This window comes from Xenopus laevis, chromosome 8L (genome assembly GCF_017654675.1).
Source record: "Xenopus laevis strain J_2021 chromosome 8L, Xenopus_laevis_v10.1, whole genome shotgun sequence".
In the NCBI taxonomy this organism is placed as follows: domain Eukaryota; kingdom Metazoa; phylum Chordata; class Amphibia; order Anura; family Pipidae; genus Xenopus; species Xenopus laevis.
In genome coordinates, this window is record NC_054385.1 from 120,543,518 (window position 1) to 120,562,510 (window position 18,993).

At 38.2% G+C, this 18,993-nt stretch overlaps 2 protein-coding genes across 2 annotated transcripts; both read right to left on the reverse strand.

Annotated features, from left to right (window-relative positions):
• Nucleotides 1-3,172: 3,172 nt before the first annotated feature.
• On the reverse strand, nt 3,173-4,129 carry LOC121396920 (olfactory receptor 1019-like). The gene has a single exon (XM_041572577.1). The coding sequence runs from the start codon at nt 4,127-4,129 to the stop codon at nt 3,203-3,205; it is 927 nt and encodes a 308-aa protein (XP_041428511.1). The 3' UTR covers nt 3,173-3,202.
• A 7,074-nt stretch (nt 4,130-11,203) lies between these two features.
• On the reverse strand, nt 11,204-12,142 carry LOC121397335 (olfactory receptor 5B21-like). The gene has a single exon (XM_041573969.1). It carries the CDS (start codon nt 12,140-12,142, stop codon nt 11,204-11,206), a length of 939 nt encoding a protein of 312 aa, XP_041429903.1.
• Between the last annotated feature and the right edge of the window lie 6,851 nt (nt 12,143-18,993).

The window sequence follows — 18,993 nt, forward strand, 5'->3', positions numbered from 1 at the left end:
TAGTAGTGGCAAGTGAGTTCACTAGAGGAGTGATAGTTAGAGAGGGCTAGTGAGCACTGACAGCCTGTTGTCCCAACAAAGAGTGATAGTGGGAACTAGAGCTCTGTGGTGTGCACCACAGTCAGGGAATTGAGCATTAAGGTGTAGCTTAGTGTAGAGCCTACAGAAGAAGCTTGTATGTGAGGTCACAGTAGAGAATCAGGGGTAGGAGTTACTTGGCAAAAGGAGGCCCCTGTACAGCTAATGACGCTCCTGCCAGTGCATCCTACAAGACAAGGGCCCTGGAGGCTTCAGAAGGGAGAATGCTGTGGTGCGTGAGTAACAAGTAGTGACAGGTGCTCACCAGCCATGAGTGGCCCTGTTACAGTTGTTTAGTAACAAATTGCTTAACATAGTTAACAAAGACAGCTATACAAAACTTATTGTAAACTGTTTGAACAACATTAACCTTTTCCAAACAATGACAATATATTCCAGATAACTGACCCTGAAGCAGAGCCTAAAGCCTGGGTCATGCCTTCTTTCTTAAGTATCCATCCTAGGCTGACCACCTTTTCCAGGACCCCAGGCTTACCCAGTTACCCACTCACCTTTCCAATTACCCATTTCAGTCAACTTAGGGCTCAGAGTCAAACCATTCCCTGACTGCAACCAACCACTTCCAATATAACTGGGGGCGGGGAAGGGTAACACTTTGATGCCACTGCTGCACTGGAACTGGTAAGCTGTCCCTAGAACATTCCATTTTTAAAAAACTCTGGAATCCCACTAACCAATAGCAGCCATCATAGGGGGAAGGGGGACAGATCCTCCTAGACATATCAAGCACTGCATCTCTACAATCCTGCAGGTCATTGTGCCCAGTAGTTCCATATTATATAGAAAATAATAATACCTACTTATTTTTATCTAAATCTGTATAAGGGGGGCTCATTTATTCATATTTTGAACCTCATAAAGAAAAAAGAACACAATTAAAATTTAGCTTTTTTAATTACAATTTTTTTTCTCAGTTACTAGCATAGTTGCAAATAAACATGGAAATTTTTTTTTTATATTTTTCCAGTGATCTTGAAAAATTGAATTGAATGGTCAATATTGTGAATTTCTTGAATCGTGCGATGTTGATTTGCCCCCTAATGTGATGAGGTCTTTTTTTAAATGTATTAATTTTCACAGTTGCATGACTTTTTTGATTTTTCAAATAAAAATGCAGAAATTAAAGAAATATCGGCATTTTAAACCTACCTACATTCAGGTTTTCTAAGAATTTTTGGATTAAAAGAAAAAAATGCAATTATGTCAAAAAGTTATCAATAAATGTCCTCAAACGACCTCATAAGCAATTCCTCATTACAAATAATGTCTCAACATCAGATTATTTGACATATTTATTTGCAACCTTTATTGAAAGGTGTTACATCTTTTATCCTAATCTGGTTATGGTGACAGTAACACAATTTGACTAGAATTAACTTTTATTCATGTTATTAATAATTTACAAAAAAAATATTTTCTCAGACATCTGCCACTTCCTATATAAGAGCTCAACTGTATTTTGGACTTCAGGAACATCTGCCGCATGCTTGAAGACCAAGTACAGCTCACTACTAATGAAGAAACCTCGGCTGACTTTGTCTTTTTGGCTATGATATTACTATTATCTAACTCATGTCCCCTTTCCCTAAGGTCTGCTTGTATATGTTAGTCTACTTTCCATTCAGCACAGGGGTTCTGTACTATATGTTTAAAAGTATTAGGTTGACTTGACTACTGTCCCATTCTTCTCTTGCCATTGTAGTTCTCAGTTGACATTGGAAGCAGGTCAGAAAGATGTCTTACCACACTTCTTAAGAAATGCACCTTGCAAAGCATGTTTTTATAGTGTAGCGCTATAGTAAACTGTCTTTACTGTGGTCAGTTTTTGCTACTTTCAGTGTGGGGTAATACCACAAATGAGACCCTCTCTCTCAGGGGTAAGCCCTCGCAACGGGGTGGAGGCAAGGTGTAGTGCAACTGTAACCAGGTGCAATCGCACTATAAATGGGCGTCAGCAGTTCTTTAATGCTTAACCAGAACAGTATATTTATTTAAACATAGCACAGATCCACCAAGGAGTATTCAGAACAAGTAGCATAAAGGAAGTAAATACTCAGCACCATGCATAGGGCTGGATCCCCACAGGCAAGGGTTCATGTCAGCAGAGGTAGCAGTAATGTGAAAGGTTCAGCCAGCTTTCAGTATCTCTTAAGTTGGCATCTAGTTGGCATCTAGGGGAATTCCTATCATCCCTAGTCTCAACAGTTTGTCCTTACTTCTGGGCTATTAGTACCCGGGATCTTAATCCCTCTAATATCCTTGTCGGAGCTTTGAGCTGCTCAACCACTTAAGCTCTCTATCACTCCTAGAGTGATCTATGAGTACTGCTAATCTATTTACTAGGGCCAATGCTCATAGGATCACATTACCCATTCCCTTCCAGCCTGCTTGGGCTAAAGTAATGGACCCAGACCTCATTGTTCTCAAGACCTTTATACTACTGCACAGGGCCATCTGGTGTACACTGTGTGAACTACAGGGGTTACATAAGCACAAGGTCCCCATAAGGACCCACTTAGGCGTCCATATTACTAGGGATGTGCCTGTCAATAATGGGTAAGGGTGTCTAAATTTTCATATCCCTACAATGGCATATGTTTTTGTTTTCTAGTGGGTAGTTTTGGTTTTTATCCCTGCCTTTGGTTCTACAGTTAGTCTCCACAGAGGATTCAGCAGGAACCCAGGACACTTCTAGTTGTTACCAAGCCAAGACCCACTTTTTAAAGAATATTTAATAACGCTGTGTTATTTTACATATTCATATTTCACATATTTATACAATGTAAAATGTTAATTATATTACTTCCTCTGCAGTTAAGCTGTTTTGTCTCTGTCACTCTCATTGCTATAGCAGAAACATGTACTGTATCTAAATGCACTAGTACTGCATTGTAATTCAGGTATGGAACCTGTTATGTTATGAATTCCTCTATGCAATCACAAAAGTTGCAATACTATTTTAGTGTAATTGCCTTCCACATTTGCCAAAGCTTGTGTTAGAAGAAGATTCTCAAAAAATGCTCCACTGTACTGTACATGGGTATCAGCAAAAGTCACTTATGGGATGGGACAATGTGGGATGAATTCAATAAATGGAAGGTTATTAAAGGTGCTTATTCATGCGTTTTCTTATGGTGCCTTTGACATCTTTATTTCTCATGCTGTAAATAATGGGATTCAGCATTGGGATCACAGCTGAATAAATAACAGACACTATCTTGTCTCTGTCTGAATATGCAGAGTGGGGTCTCATATACATGAACAAGATGGTGCCATAGAACAGAGAGACCACTGTGAGGTGTGATGTGCATGTGGAGAAAGATTTTTTTCTTCCATCAGTGGAATGGATCTTCAGAATATTGGAGATTATATGAATATATGAAATGAGAGTAAAAAAGAATGAGCACATGGCAATAATACCAGCTGTTATATACATGGCTAACTCATTGGGCCAAGTATCTCTGCAAGAAAGACGTAAGATAGGAGGAATCTCACAGAAAAAATGGTTAAGGTTGTGAGAACGACAATAAGGCAGTTGGAAGGTAAAAAAAACATGGATAAAAGCACTGATAGAAGCAGAAGTCCATGATCCAGTAGCTACACAGATACAGAATGTCTTGTTCATAACTGTATTGTAATGTAATGGTTGACATATGGCTGCATACCTGTCATAGGCCATAACAGCTAGAATCAAACACTCTGTCCCTCCTACAGATAAATGGAAGAACATCTGCAATGCACAATCTAAGAGAGAAACACTTCTATCCCGTGATAAGGTGTTTATTATTATTCTGGGTACTATGGTGGAAGAAAAGCAGATGTCTATAATGGAGAGGTTCCTCAAGAAAAAGTACATGGGTGTCTGCAGCTGCTCATTGATCCTCACTACAATTATAAGCAGAGAGTTTCCCCACAGTGTGGTTATATAGACTATAAAGAATAATAAAACATATATTGCCTGTAGATGTGGGATATTGGTGAGGCCAAGAAGGATGAATCTGCTGGATGAGGTTTGATTTGAGTCCTCCATATCAAGTAGCACTATATAGCTGAAATAAATTTAAAACATGGAAAAATTAGAAAATGTTATGACCATTGTACAAATATTACTAATTAGGGAATAGTCATTAAATAATGAAATGCTATAATAATAATATAAATATAATATTATGATTAATTATGTTTTACTCGTTCCTATGCATTTCCACTAAGAAACAAAATCCTGTAATGGAGGTTAATATAGCAGTGCTTTTGTTAAATATTTCTGATATTTCAAATGTATTGCATATTATTCCCCCTCTTCCTTATTTGCTCCCCTGTTGAATGATTTCCTTTTTTCTTATCTTATCTAAGAGATGTTCGATGGTCAATGCTCCAATCATGATATTGCTCCAGAATTTATTTTGGGTTGAGATATGATTATTGGGAAAATCACAGTTTATAGCTTTTTACATTTTCACAATTTTCACATTTTTCCATAACCAATCACTTACTGGGACACTGTTTGGCAGAGCTGGCTATTAATGATATAACTGTCCCTAAACACCAAACTATGAGAAATTATATTAAAACAATGATGCATACCTTCTAATTACAGAATAATTACAGATACTGTAAGTTTAAACCAGGGGTCCCTAACTTTTTTTACCCATGAGTAACATTCAGATGTAAAAACAGTTGGGGAGCAACACAAGCATGAAAAATGTTCCTGGGTGGTGCCAAATAAGGGCTGTGATTGGCTGTTGGTAGCCCCTATGTGGACTGGCAGCCTACAGGAGACTCTGTACACCTGGTTTTTATGCAACAAACACCTGCCACCAAGCCAGGAATTCAAAAATAAGCTCCTGCACTCTTTTTACACAGTTTGCCCGTGTCTGAATCAAACCTCGCAAAGAATACTTTAACTAGAGATCTATTCAACTGACTTGAAATCATATACGTTTAAACCTATAAATTCTCAAATTTGTGCCCTGAATGTATCTACTTTATATAAAACAATATAACAACGTCTAACAAATAACCATGATCATTCAGTTATCTGTAACTAATACAAATAATGCAAATATGAAATTTTGATGGGAGTTTTTTCTTCTTAGAATGTGTGATGCATTTTCATACCTTTGTAGCAGATACATGTCGTTATCTAGGCCTTTAAATTAGTGAACATCTTTTCAGGAGATTCATTTGTCATTTCTCCAGCATCATCTAGTCTGTGCATTTTTACATGAAGCATGAACAGAGTGAAACTTGCTCTTAAATACCATATATTAATTGCCTGGGGTGTTCCCAGATGTTTATGGCATCTAAAAATCACATATGAGCTGAAAGACTCCCAACACAATTAGAACTCTCTAGAGCTTCAGAATAATTCACTATATGACTGTGAAAGGGTTCTGATGATGGAAATGAAAAGTCTGAAAGAAAGACATTTACCTGCATTTAATCAATATCATACCCTGTGTCTTCATAACTTACCATTTTTTTATACTCAGGCACGTTTTCATAATATATTTTCAAGAAAACCGTGGAATCTGAAAGTGGACCTGTCACCCAGACACTAAAATCTGTATAATAATCACTGTATTATCACTAACCAAAATATGTTGAAAGTTAACAACCAAGGTGTCTCAAGGTGTCTCAGAGTTGGTGAAGTTTGCTACCAATGATCCAATTAAAAACAGATTTAGGATCATATACAGTCTCATAATATTGTTTTCTTAAATGTATTCTTTACACTCTAAAATAGAATTTTGAATCACAATTTAGAGAAACACATTGCCTCTATTGGACATAGGACAGGAGTGTCATCAAGAAAGAACACAAAGTCATAACAAACTAAAACAAATTGCACAGTGCTTCGAAATGTAGTTTCTTCCTTTAACCCTCCTTTAAAATCTTCTTTCCTGCTACGTTGCTTCCATTCCTACTCCTATGACGCTAACCTCATGTTTCTTTCCCATCTAATCTTATTCAGATTTCTAGTTTCACCTCTTCCCTTCTCTTGCACTCTTCTTAATACCTGCTCTGTAACTATCAAATCAACCTTAATCCACGTTCTGCTTCAAGTATTTCCATCTCTTTGCACTAATTGAGATCTTGATCTCTACAAATGGGACAGTGCTCTCTTACGCTTATCTCTCCTTCTCTCATATTCCGTGAACATATATACTGCAACCTTAATGGATGCCATGCAGGGATTACTTTTCAAGGTAGTAATAGGATAAATAATGACCTTAGGGCAGGGGTCCTGGATAAAATTTTAACAAATCATGAACCCGAGTGGATTTTCAAGCTTAATACATACAGAATGGATTTTGTTTTAAATGGCTAGTTACATTTTCTAAGGCCTTTGGAGTTGTGAGACATGGATTCATTTGACTGCATAATTACTTGTGGAATGCTTTTGCTGATGTGTTAAATCTTTGCAGCTGAAATAGAAGAAGGATTAGTATTGCCCTTAACAGTTTACAAACAAGGGAATGTTTTGAACACCACTAATTTTTAATTCATTAAGCGGGATGTGACCACAAAAATCATATAGACAAATACAAGAGGTCCTCTGCACTCAACCCATTATCAATATATTCAGGACACTGAGACATTTTAAGCCTTAAAATACTAAAAATGCCTTACTCCATACAGGGATCGTCTGTCCATATATTGCAATATATTTAAGCTGGCCAACTATGTCAAAGTCATCCCATATCTGGCCAGTCCTACACTCAACCTTTATCTGATTAATTAAGAGTTCTATTTCTTCATTATACATTTTACACAGAGACTAAGTTTTACCTGCAACTTACTAGCTGCTTTCAAAGTAAAACTCCCAAACTCTGGTCCCCTTTTATTGGCCACCATATAGCTGGAAAGGGTGGGAGCCCTTAACAATTTAATTTGCCTTGAAAGCAACGATTATACAATATAAGATGGCAACATACTTGATGGTAAATGGATGCCTTGATATCTATGTTTCCAATAATTGACTGAATGCTACTTATATTCCTGCTCTGGTTCCAGCCCTTGGTGTAGGCTGATTTTGGGCTTTATTTTATTATTGAATTGCCTGATCATTAGAACACATACTGCTATATACCCATATTACTAGCACATCACAAATGTTTATATTACACTGCATTTTAACATGCATAATATACTTACTTTGTGCTGTAGCATTCATATATGACGAATTTTAAAAAATGCCAGCAATCATCATTTAAGGGGTCGCTCAGTTTTCCAGGCCTTTGAGTTTATGGGTTAATGTGTTAAGGTGTCAGTAATGCATTGTGTAATATTTAGTCACATATTATTGTGCATTTGTCAGGCCCGGATTTGTGGAAAGGCCATCTAGTCCCGTGCCTAGGGCAGTAGGATTTTAGGGGGGCGACATGCTGCCCAACCACACCCACATTGATTCAAAAACACTGGGGATGTTCTGGAGATACAATCATTTTTTAAATTTCCCATGCACCAATCCCCCATTGCTCCAGTCCAGATGATGAAATAAAGGGGAGGGTACAGGGGCGACAAACGGCAGTGGGCCTAGGGGCAGCCAACACTATGTAAATCTGGCCCTGGCATTGGTATTAATTTAGTTAGCTGCGCCAGGTGGGGGTTTAGTCTCTTTAACAGTCTTGTTATAATAATGCAGGTATATGGTTATATACATGGGAGATTCTCTTATAAGCAGTTTTCTCAGAGTTGAAAAGACATAGCTTCTTGGACAGATGCTAATAACAGCATTGTTGTGTGCAAGTGGGTGCAAATCTGTTGTGGCCATTGAGGCAACCTGCTGTGGGGACCCTGGAATTACAGCCATTTTCAGGGTACATATATCAATAGGTCAAAAAAAATACAATAATGGTGTCTGGAAAGAAAGAAGGAGCATGTCAACATTACTCATACAGTATGTATATGATTCACTGCAAGCAGATATGCACACCACAAGAGAATCAGATTTTTAGTAAATTTAGTAAATTTCTTTATTTTTCTCAGTATTCCTAGTTTGATGAGCACTACAAAAATTGGTCATCTATCTCTTTGTTTTGTTTTTCATAAGATCTGCCAGTCACAACACAAAAAAAACCTGCCGTGTGGATCATTTACCACTTACCTACTCATGAACTCAAGCTTGATACAAATGATAATTAGTAGAGCTCTACTGGTTTATTTGTTGACAATGTTTGATTTGTGAATAACACCCAATATTACATCTTCATGAAATTGTTTAGTTCATATACATGTACATGAACTTTTTGATTTCTTTTGCTCCACTTGGAATTCAGTTTCGAGTTCAAAACATTGTAGGGGCATAAGGCATTTATGATTACACCAGACAGGTACAATAGCAAAATTACATGTAGAGAAGACTTCTGCCCAGGATCTGAATCCCCCACTGGATAAGAAATGTAGAGTGAAGTGCATAGTGCAACATTGGTGGTTACATTCCTACCCTGTATTTACCAGCTGCTCTGTCTAGGCCCTGCTGTAGTCTGTGGCCACTGCCATGCCCTGATGTATGTATCTGAATAATATTCACTTTTGGGGATGGGTAGGAGGTATAAAAGTGTAAGCCTATGTATCTCTTTCCATGCTGCCTACCATGAATATAGCACTGCATCTGGTTTACAGATAGATGTGCAACCTGTCTTGTTTTGAAATTGACAGTGTGACTTTTACAAGGGTTGGCCAGTTCAAAACTGCCTGTTTGGATTTCAGCAGTCTAAAACTCTTCCATGATTGACTTACATTTTAGCCAACCTTGGGTTGTTGCATCATAACCCTACCCCTAATGTTGCCAATCTACCTCTAACCTTCCCCAACATAATAAACCTAGTCCCTAACCTCACCAGCAATGCACCACCTTCCAGAGCTTCCAACATTCAACCCAATTTACAGATGGCTGCAAACCTCTCAGAGATTGTGATAGCAAGGATGAAACACCCAGCAGCTCCTACATCATCCTTGGCTAAGGAGATCACCAGAAGTTTAGGAACTGTGGCATGGACATCAATAATGGAAAGCTTGCTTAAAGGGATGGTTCACCTTAACTTTTAGTATGCTATAGGATGACCAATTCTAAGCAATTTTTAAATTAATCTTAATTGTTTATTGTTTATAGGATTTGAATTATTTGCTTTCTTCGTCTGATTCTTTCCAGCTTCCAAATAGGGGTCACTGACTCCATCTAAAAGACAAAAGCCCTGTAATGCTACACATGTGTTGTTAATGCTACTTTTAATTCCTCAACCTTTTTTTTCAGGCCCTCTGCTATTCATATTCCAGTCTCTCATTCATATCAATGATACATTTGCAATTAATAGAAACCAGATTGCTGAAACTGCAAACTGGAGAGCTGCTGAATAAAAAGCAAAATAACCCAAAAAACAATTGCAAATTGTCTCACTCTCTACATCATACTAAAAAGTTAACTCATAGGTGAACAACCCCTTTAAGAAACAAATACAAAGTCGTCAGTAAATGCACACAAATTTTTTTTAGACTTTAATGGGCGTCAGCGTCATTTCGCCCACGGCAAATTTTTGGCGAAGCTGGTTAAAGTCGCCCATCCCTAGTCATACATATTATCAAAAATGTTAAAGTTGTACCTTATTCCCAATAGTTAACACTATTCGAAACTTTCATAGCAACGTAACTTTAGTGCAGTTCTACCTAGATTGCACATGGGTTTTCCCAGGTCTAGTAACTCATAACAACAAATGTTTTCAGAGGACTGACCAGTTAATGGAACCCTGCTGATTGGTTGCTATGAGTTACTAGACAGCAAATTGTTTATTACACTAACCCATAAGTGCCAATTAGCATTGCATTATATAAGTTTTTTTTTACAGATGGAAAACTGAATTTGCTTTTGTGCCTTGTACCAGTCAAGAGGTTGTTGAAGTGGGCCCCTTAAATATTGTAGATGTTCTATGTTCAGGAAATGTTCCCATGGGACAAAAATGGATTAAATCGTCATTTGAAAGAAATTATTCAGTATAAAGTAAACCTGTCTGAAACAGGTACAGTCTAAAAAGAATAATATAGAAATAACATACATAAATGGCACAGCTTCAATGCTGAGCCCCAGGTACAAACATATAAGCCTCCCCCACATTTCCCAAAGCTCATTTTTCAAAACAAATTCTCACAAAATTCTCTTAAAAATATCCTGTACCTGTGATTTAGAAACATTTTGAATCCACTTACTGCAGGCGGTTATTTATTAAAGTCCAAATGCTAAAAAATTTCACATTTTTTGAGCTTTATTATACTCCGAGGCTGAAAAAAGTCTGAATCTGAAAATCCGCCATCTCAGACCGGCAGAGGTTGTGTATAAGTCAATGGGCGATGTCCGTATCCTATTTGGAAGTTTCTGTGGTCTGCGCTGGAATTAGTCCGAAAGTCCAACTATTTGAGGCTTTTTCCCGAAAAAAAATTTGAGCAATTCAGGAAAAATCGAACTCTGGTCAGATTTTTTTAAATTGAATAATTAGAAAAATTTGGATTTTCAGAAATAAACCCCTTACACTTTACATTCTGATTTGCCTTGTTTAGGCTTTTGTAGAGGTTTTTACTGAATTTAGGGTAAGGCCACACGAGGAGATTCGGGGAGATTTTGTCGCCTGGCGACTAATCACCTCGTCTTTTGAGCAACTATCTCCCTGAACTGCCTCAGAGTTTTTCCCCATAGGTTGCTATGTAAAGTCGCCTGCGCTAATGCACACGCTGCGATGCATTTTCTATAGTCGCCCGAAGTTGCCTCACTGAGGCAACTTTGGGCGACTATTGAAAACGCATCGCCGCGTGTGCATTAGCGCATGCAACTTTTCTTTGTAGCCTATGGGGAAAAACGCTGAGGCAGTTCGGGGAGATATTTGCTCAAAAGACGAGGTGATTAGTCGCCAGGCGACAAAATCTCCCTGAATCTCCTCGTGTGGCCTTACCCTTAGAGGACAATTTTCTTTCTTGCTCATCACCCTCAAGTAAATATAGCCCATACACTAAACTTAAAGCGAAAAGGGATCTTTACACTTCTGTCAATCAGCTTTTGGGTGTCGTGTAACACTCTGCAATTTACACAGTGGAATAATAAATGGAGGTTATTTTAAGACTTTTCAGAAATGTGCTTATTCATGTGTTTTCTTACGGTGCCTTTGACATCTTTATTTCTCATACTGTAAATAATGGGATTCAGCATTGGGATCACAGCCGTATAAACAATGGATACTGCCTTGTCTATGTCTGAATATGCAGAGTGAGGTCTCATATACATGAACAAGATGGTGCCATAGAACAGAGAGACGACTGTGAGATGGGATGCACAAGTGGAGAAAGATTTTTGTCTTCCTTCACTGGAATGAATCTTCAGAATAGTGGAAATGATGTGAATATATGAAATGAGAGTCAAAAAGAATGAAAACATGGCAATTATACTGGCTGTGATGTACACGGCTAACTCATTGGGCCAAGTATCTCGGCAAGAAAGGCGAAAGAAAGGAGGCATCTCACAGAAAAAATGGTTAAGGTTGTGAGAACGACAATAAGGCAGTTGGAAGGTAAAAAAAACATGGATAAAAGCACTGATAGAAGCAGAAGTCCATGATCCAGTAGCTACACAGATACAGAATGTCTTGTTCATAACTGTATTGTAGTGTAATGGTTGACATATGGCTGCATACCTGTCATAGGCCATAACAGCCAGAATCAAACACTCCGTCCCTCCTACAGCTAAATGGAAGAACATCTGCAATGCACAATCTAAGAGTGAAACACTTCGATCCCGTGATAAGGTGTTTATTATTATTCTGGGTACTATGGTGGAAGAAAAGCAGATGTCTATAATGGAGAGGTTCCTCAAGAAAAAGTACATGGGTGTCTGCAGCTGCTCATTGATCCTCACTACAATGATAAGCAGAGAGTTTGCTGACAGTGTGGTTATATAGATTATAAAGAATATCGAAACATATATTGCCTGTAGGTATGGGATATTGGTGAGGCCAAGCAGGATGAATCTGTTTGCTGAGGTTTGATTTGAGTTCTCCATAACACATACCACAATACAGCTGAAAAGAATGAAAACAGAAAAATTTTATTAATAAATGAATCAACTAATATTCACTGTTTTAATGTCATGTGAACTTAATATCTTAACTTCCTATCATTTCTGATCAATCGTGTGAACTTTGTATCTGTACAAGTAAGATACGAAATGCTGCAATAAATCGATGATTATGTAGCAGTATTCTCATATAATGTTTATTGATATTTAAATGTATGATACATGATTTCAGTTGCTACCCCATTTGTAAATGTCTTGTCGGCAAGATGGTTGATGGTCAATGTCCTATTAATGATATTGGAAAAAGCTGTCTTAGATGCTGCTCTGGAAATTCTTTAGGACTGAGAGATGGTGAGAGTTGTATCCTATAGTTTTTTTTAGTTTTCATGATTATCAAACACTTCAATAACCAATCAATCTGTATGTTAATTCAAATGTATTGCTATGTCTTATAACCAACAAATTCTCACTAGCATCATGCAGCAGTCTAGATTTTTTTGGCCTAAAAAAAGACAACTTCAGATGTCTACTGTATATCAACTTGAGATGTTTCTGCCCCTTTGTATTGGGCTCCTGCCTATTGCTATCAATCTCTATTCGATAGCGTAAAGTAAAGTAAATCAACTACATTTAAACCAATTTGCCATTTTCTCTGGCCATTTTCTCTCTATTAGGCACCTATCTAGTGCTGTCAATCTCTATCCCTGTGAGGACACTGAAAGCGGTGTCAACACTTTTCTCTTGCCTCTTTCAGTGGTGTAATTCATTGAACAAGGGGGTCTACTTCACTTTTAAATATTCACATGCACCCCACTCCTACAGGTTCTCCTACCTGCACCTCATGAATGATGTGCAAGAAGTTGGCATTTGGACACCCAAGGGCCACCTAGAATTTTACCCCTGGAGGACAAAGTTAAGTGTTGGCAAACACATTTTTCCAACTTGCAGCTGACTCATGGCTAGTGATGGGTTTCACTATGACTAATTGTGTGCTGAAAATTCACGCAAAATAAGGTGTGCGTTTTGGAAAAAGTTGTTGTGAAAAAACACCCATGCATTTGCTGAATTTTCACCATTTTGCTACTTGTTTGGAGAAGTAAAATTGGACAGATTTACCCAACGCTACTCTTTGCTAATTAAAGAGGAACTATCGTGAAAATGAAAATTTAATATAAGCTTCATCATACTGAAATAACAACCTTTCTAAATACAATTAAAAATTCTGAATTGTTCGGCAGTAATCAAGTTTAGTGATGGGCGGATTTCTTCCATTTTGCTTCGCCAAAGAATTCGCAAAATTTGCGAAACGGCGAAAAATTTGTGAAATGCGAATTTTGACACCAGCATCCAAATATTTTTGACGCCGGCAACAATTCCGATACCAGTGACAATTCCGACACTGGCGACAATTCCGACACTGGCGACAATTCTGATGGCCATTAAAGTCAAAGGGTGCCTAGAATTGTTGTGGGCAAACTTTTGCGGCTATTTTGCGAATTTATTCACGGGCGTTGAAAAGCACGATTTCAACTTAAACTTTAAACTTCAACTTTAAATTCGCCCATCACTAATTCAGTTGATTTTCACTATTCCTCTCTCAGAATCTGTTTTTCTTCATTCTCTCTTCATGCAGCAGTTGGGTGTCAGATATTCATTGACAGTTAGATCCAATATATCTCATAGGGGGGCTTCCATTCCTAGCAAATGAATTAGAGCTCAATCAAATAACTGATTCCAGTACAAACAAAATCTACCAAAATCCTGCATGTAGAGAGACAGGATGTCTGGTGATTTTAATAGAGTGAGCTCTAATACATCTTCTAGGCAAAAGGAACCTTCCTATAAGATATATTGCATCTAACTGTCAATAAGTATCGGGCACCCAATTCCTGTATGAAGACAGAATGAGGAGAAACAGAGACTGAGAGAGGGATAGTGAAGATAAACTTCGGATTATTTTCAGTATGCGGAAGCATATATAAAATTTTTTGCGATAGTTCCCCTTTAAATATAAAATCTAAAAAGTCCACTACAGGGGTTGTATGTAGTGATGGGCGAATTTGGGCCAGCGTCTCGTTTTTGACGCCAGGGTCTGTTTTTTACACCGTCATCGTTTTAAAACGAACATCGGCGGTTTCGTGAATTTATCCACCGGCGGCGAATCGCGGGAATTCGCCGCAAATTCGTGCCTGGCGAATAAATTCGCCCATCACTAGTTGTATGAAAAAATATATGTAAAATACTGGCAGTCACTGCGGACAATTCTGAGATACTTTAGTATTTATGCTGACAATCAACGGTGAGACTGACCCCAAAAATAGCAACATGATAATGATAATAAAACAATAACACCTAAGAATACTGTTATATACAGAGGCATTTAAACTGGAGTAATTTGGAGTCTTCCCTTGGTGTAACAGCCACTCACATACAGTAAAGGCAAACTCACTCACTCATTCACTCATTCATACTGAAGCAGACGCAATCTCATGCACACTCTATCTCTGCCACTCTCTCTCCCACACAATCATGTGAAAAGGCTGGGCTCAGGTGTCTCTGGATGAAAAAACTAATACCACGAATCAGGCTGCAACTGCCTGGCAGAGAAACTGTTACTGAGACTCTTGTTACTTGATACTGAAACATTATTACAGGTATGGGAGCTGTTATCCAGAATGCTTGGGGCCTGGGGTTTTCCAGATAAGGGATCGTTGTGTAATTTGCATCTTCATATCATAAGTCTATAAAATAATTTACACATTAATTAAACTCAATAGGATTTTTCTGCCTCCAATAAGGATTAATTATATCTTAGTTTGGATCAAGTACAAGGTACTGTTTTATAATTACAGAGAAAAGGGAAATCAATTTTTAAAAATTTAGATTATTTGGATAGAATTGAGTCTATGGAAGATGGCCTTTCTGTAATTCAGAGCTTTTTGGATAACAGGTTTCAGGATTACGGATCCCATACCTGTATAGGGATAGGGATTACTCTTGCTCTTCTTGAGTGTCACATCTATGGATGACTATGTTTGTCCCTATTCTGTATATAAAGGAGATCAAAAACAAACCCTCTATACAGCTACTGGACTTCTCTAGCTATTAACATCCATTTTTTGCAAAATAATAATAAAAATAATGAGAATTAAACAAACAATCTACAACCATTCCTAATTTATTAAAGCTCATACTGTATATGATACCCTGTAAGAAAACCATCAAACCTTTAGTAATCCCATTGGTATTATTTACAGTACCTACACCCTCTTCACTTTTGCATGACCAACTTAGAAATGTAACATAGCTCTGTTTCTTCCACAGTTTATTGTAGTTCTGCATTGGTATAAGGCACATTACAGCTGCAGTTTTAAGACAGGACCATGCCATGAGAATGTTGTGGATAAAGGGACGTAAATTTGTGCTTTAGATGTTTAGATGCAACGCAGAGTGAGATAAATGAAAAAACACAAATCCAAAGGAAGATGGCGTTACTTTTCCTGAATGGGAAACATTACTCTCATACACTCACATACTGTATATAGGAGGAAGCAGACAATGAGCAAGATATACAAACAATAAGGGGAAATGTTAAAATTTCGACAAATTTGTGTTTTTTTTCACTAGAAAACTCAAATTTTTAGAAAGAAAATACCTAAACTTTTTCAAGATTTATTATACCTCAATGCTGCTAATAGTCCGAATTTAAAAAATTCACCATCGAAGACCTGTCGAGGTCCTGTATAAGTCAATGGGACAGGCACCTACAGTATCATGGTCTGCGCCAAGTTTAGCATAAAAATCTGAATTTTTTGGGGTTTTTGGCCAAAAATTTGACAAAAACTGGGCAAAATTTGAGAGATTCAGAAAAAAAAAATTTGAGTGAGGTTTACACTTGATTTTATCAAGTTTTTCCGATTAGATTGAGTTTTTTTATTAATAAATAAGCTAAAATTGGGCATGAGCGTATGGCTGTGTTTTTTTTAATAAAATATGAGATAAATTTGGATTTTAGTAAATAACCCCCTAAAAGAGAACTCATTATTGCACCATCCCAAAAAGTGCTCATTATAGTCACTGCTAGCAGAGGTTCATGTAAATATTATCTCCTTCATTTTTTTTCTCATTTTCTTTCTTTCTTGTCCATAGTCCATTTGCTTGCTCCATTTCTTTATGTATTTCAGTTGAGCGGCTTAATATTATCATTAAGCAAGTAAAAAGTCATTTTATATTCAAAATGTTATTTCGAAAAAAAAATATAATAATTAATTCTAGGGTATTCAAGATCATCAATAATCAGATAAAATACATCAATAATATAGATTTCTAAAGAAAAAAACAAAATAATCACTATTATTCGATGTGAATGTGATGTGTTTTCTTACCTCTGCTTAATATTCTGAAGAACATTTGTCTAACTAATGAACATTTTTTATTTCTCCAACATCTTCGAGTCTGTTCATTTTTACATGAAGCGCGATCTGGTTGACACTTGTTCTTAAATACCATTTAATAATTGTCGGGGGGCTCCCAGGTGTTGATGATATTTGAAAATCAAATGTGAGTTTAAAGACTCCCAACACAATTTGAACTCTCTAGAGCTTCAGAATAAACCAGCTACAGTATGTGACTGTTACAGGACTATTTCAGTGGAAAGGAAACATTCTAATACAGACATTTATTTCATCAAAATCAGGCCATAAAGATTGTTGTTTTATATTTAATAGCACATTTATAAAGGCAAGGTACATGGCAATTACAAACCTGTATAATCATTTTAAACTTTTCAGAAGCAAATTGCCTGTTGCAAGGCAGACCTAAAGGGAAAATATACAGCCCTTTTGAGTTTTATTCAGTTGGGCTTAAGTAGAAAGGGTGCATTAACACTATTTTAGATTTCAAAAATATATAAATGTGTATTTTTTACACAGACATGCCAGATTCCACAGGCTGAAAGGAAACCATGATAGTTTGCCTGTGCTCGCAAGGACCATTTCGCCAACCCCCTTAGGCTCACAGTTTAATGCAACATCTCCCTCATATTGTGCCATAGTGAAGTGATATTTGAGGGACTTGAAGTCCCTTTGCTTTCCAGAGAATCTGTGCACCAACCACTAAAGAAAACAGAGAGATTTCAAGAATCCTGAACCCGTATCCATCACTTTACAATAGAACATGGTGGGGAAGGGGTTCCATTGCACTATTAGCCTAAGCGTGATTAGCAGTGGCGTAAATACCAAAGGAGCAACCCGCCAAAGCCGCAATAGATCTTGTTGCGAGGGACTTTTCTCCTGCGCACACATTTTGAGAGGGGGCGGTGAACATCTTTCACCCGGGCCAGCAGGTGCTTATGTATGCCGCTGGGTGTGAGCCATGTATCAGAGACTCTCTGTGGAGCTCGAGGTAACAAACATAAGAGAAATATATAAAACGAGTTTCACGTTGGAAACCTTCCCATCTCTTTCTCTGTTTGCCTGCCAGCTACCTGCGCCTGATGTGCATTGGCACACTTACTGTGTCTAGCCCTATAGTTTACCAGAGAGCAACCGGGACCACTCTTCCCAGCCTTTTTCCATGGGCAAGGGCTACTGTAGCTAGATGCCGTCCCATCGCCTGCTACTGTTAAAGCCACACATTGGCTCAGTGTTCGCATGTAATGGCACACGTTCCCTGCAGGCTGTGCCTGCCTTTCATGTGAGGACACTCCGTGTCAGCTGTTGAGCATATATCCATGGCAGGGCCAGTATCGGGGAGTTTACAGCATTTGGTCAACATTGCTTTGCTTACAATTGAAATGTAAGCATAATTAAAGAGTAGGCCTCAGGTATTTGAACTCAAGTGTTTCCCTCAATTATTCTCCTCAAAATGGATAGATAAAATGGAGCTATTCAGTGTGATTAAAAAGAAATTCCACCATTTGAACTTTCTGTAAATTAACATATAAACAGTGGTGTAACTACTTGGAGCCTGCTGGAGCCATGATAATGGTTATCAAGGGCAGCTGGGGAAGGCGAGATTTTAAAGCATGCACGCCTGCAGCACTTCCGGCATGCGATCCAAGGGGGGGGGTCCGGTTGCCCATCTTGGACCAAGGCCAGACGGCGAGTAGTATGGCTCCAGCTCCCTGTTTTGTGGCAAACAAAATCCCTTTATAGCTGTTTAGGCCCTACAAACAATTGTAACTATTTTATCAGCTCAAGAGGCCCACCCTGCAGGTGACCTGCATACACCTGGAACTATAGCAGGGTGACTGTTATACTAATGTTTCTATATATCTGTAACCTTGTTATGAGCTAAGGGGGCCCAGCCTGAAGGCCAGTTAGGGGGAGATTTGGGGTGAGTGTTTATTTGTGCCCTGGGTACCCCTGGAACTATAGCAGGGTGACTGTTACCCCAATGTTTCTATATATCTGTAACCTTGTTATGAGCTAAGGGGCACAGCCTGAAGGCCAGTTAGGAGGAGATTTGGGGTGAGTGCTTATTTGTACCCTGGGTACCCCTGGAACTATAGCAGGGTGAGTGTTACCCCAATGTTTCTATATATCTGTAACCTTGTTATGAGCTAAGGGGGCCCAGTCTGAAGGCCAGTTAGGGGGAGATTTGGGGTGAGTGCTTATTTGTACCCTGGATACCCCTGGAACTATAGCAGGGTGACTGTTACCCCAAAGTTTCTATTTATCTGTAACCTTGTTATGAGCTAAGGGGGCCCAGTCTGAAGGCCAGTTAGGGGGAGATTTGGGGTGAGTGCCTATTTGTGCCCTGGGTACCCCTGGAACTATAGCAGGGTGACTGTTACCCCAATGTTTCTATATATCTGTAACCTTGTTATGAGCTAA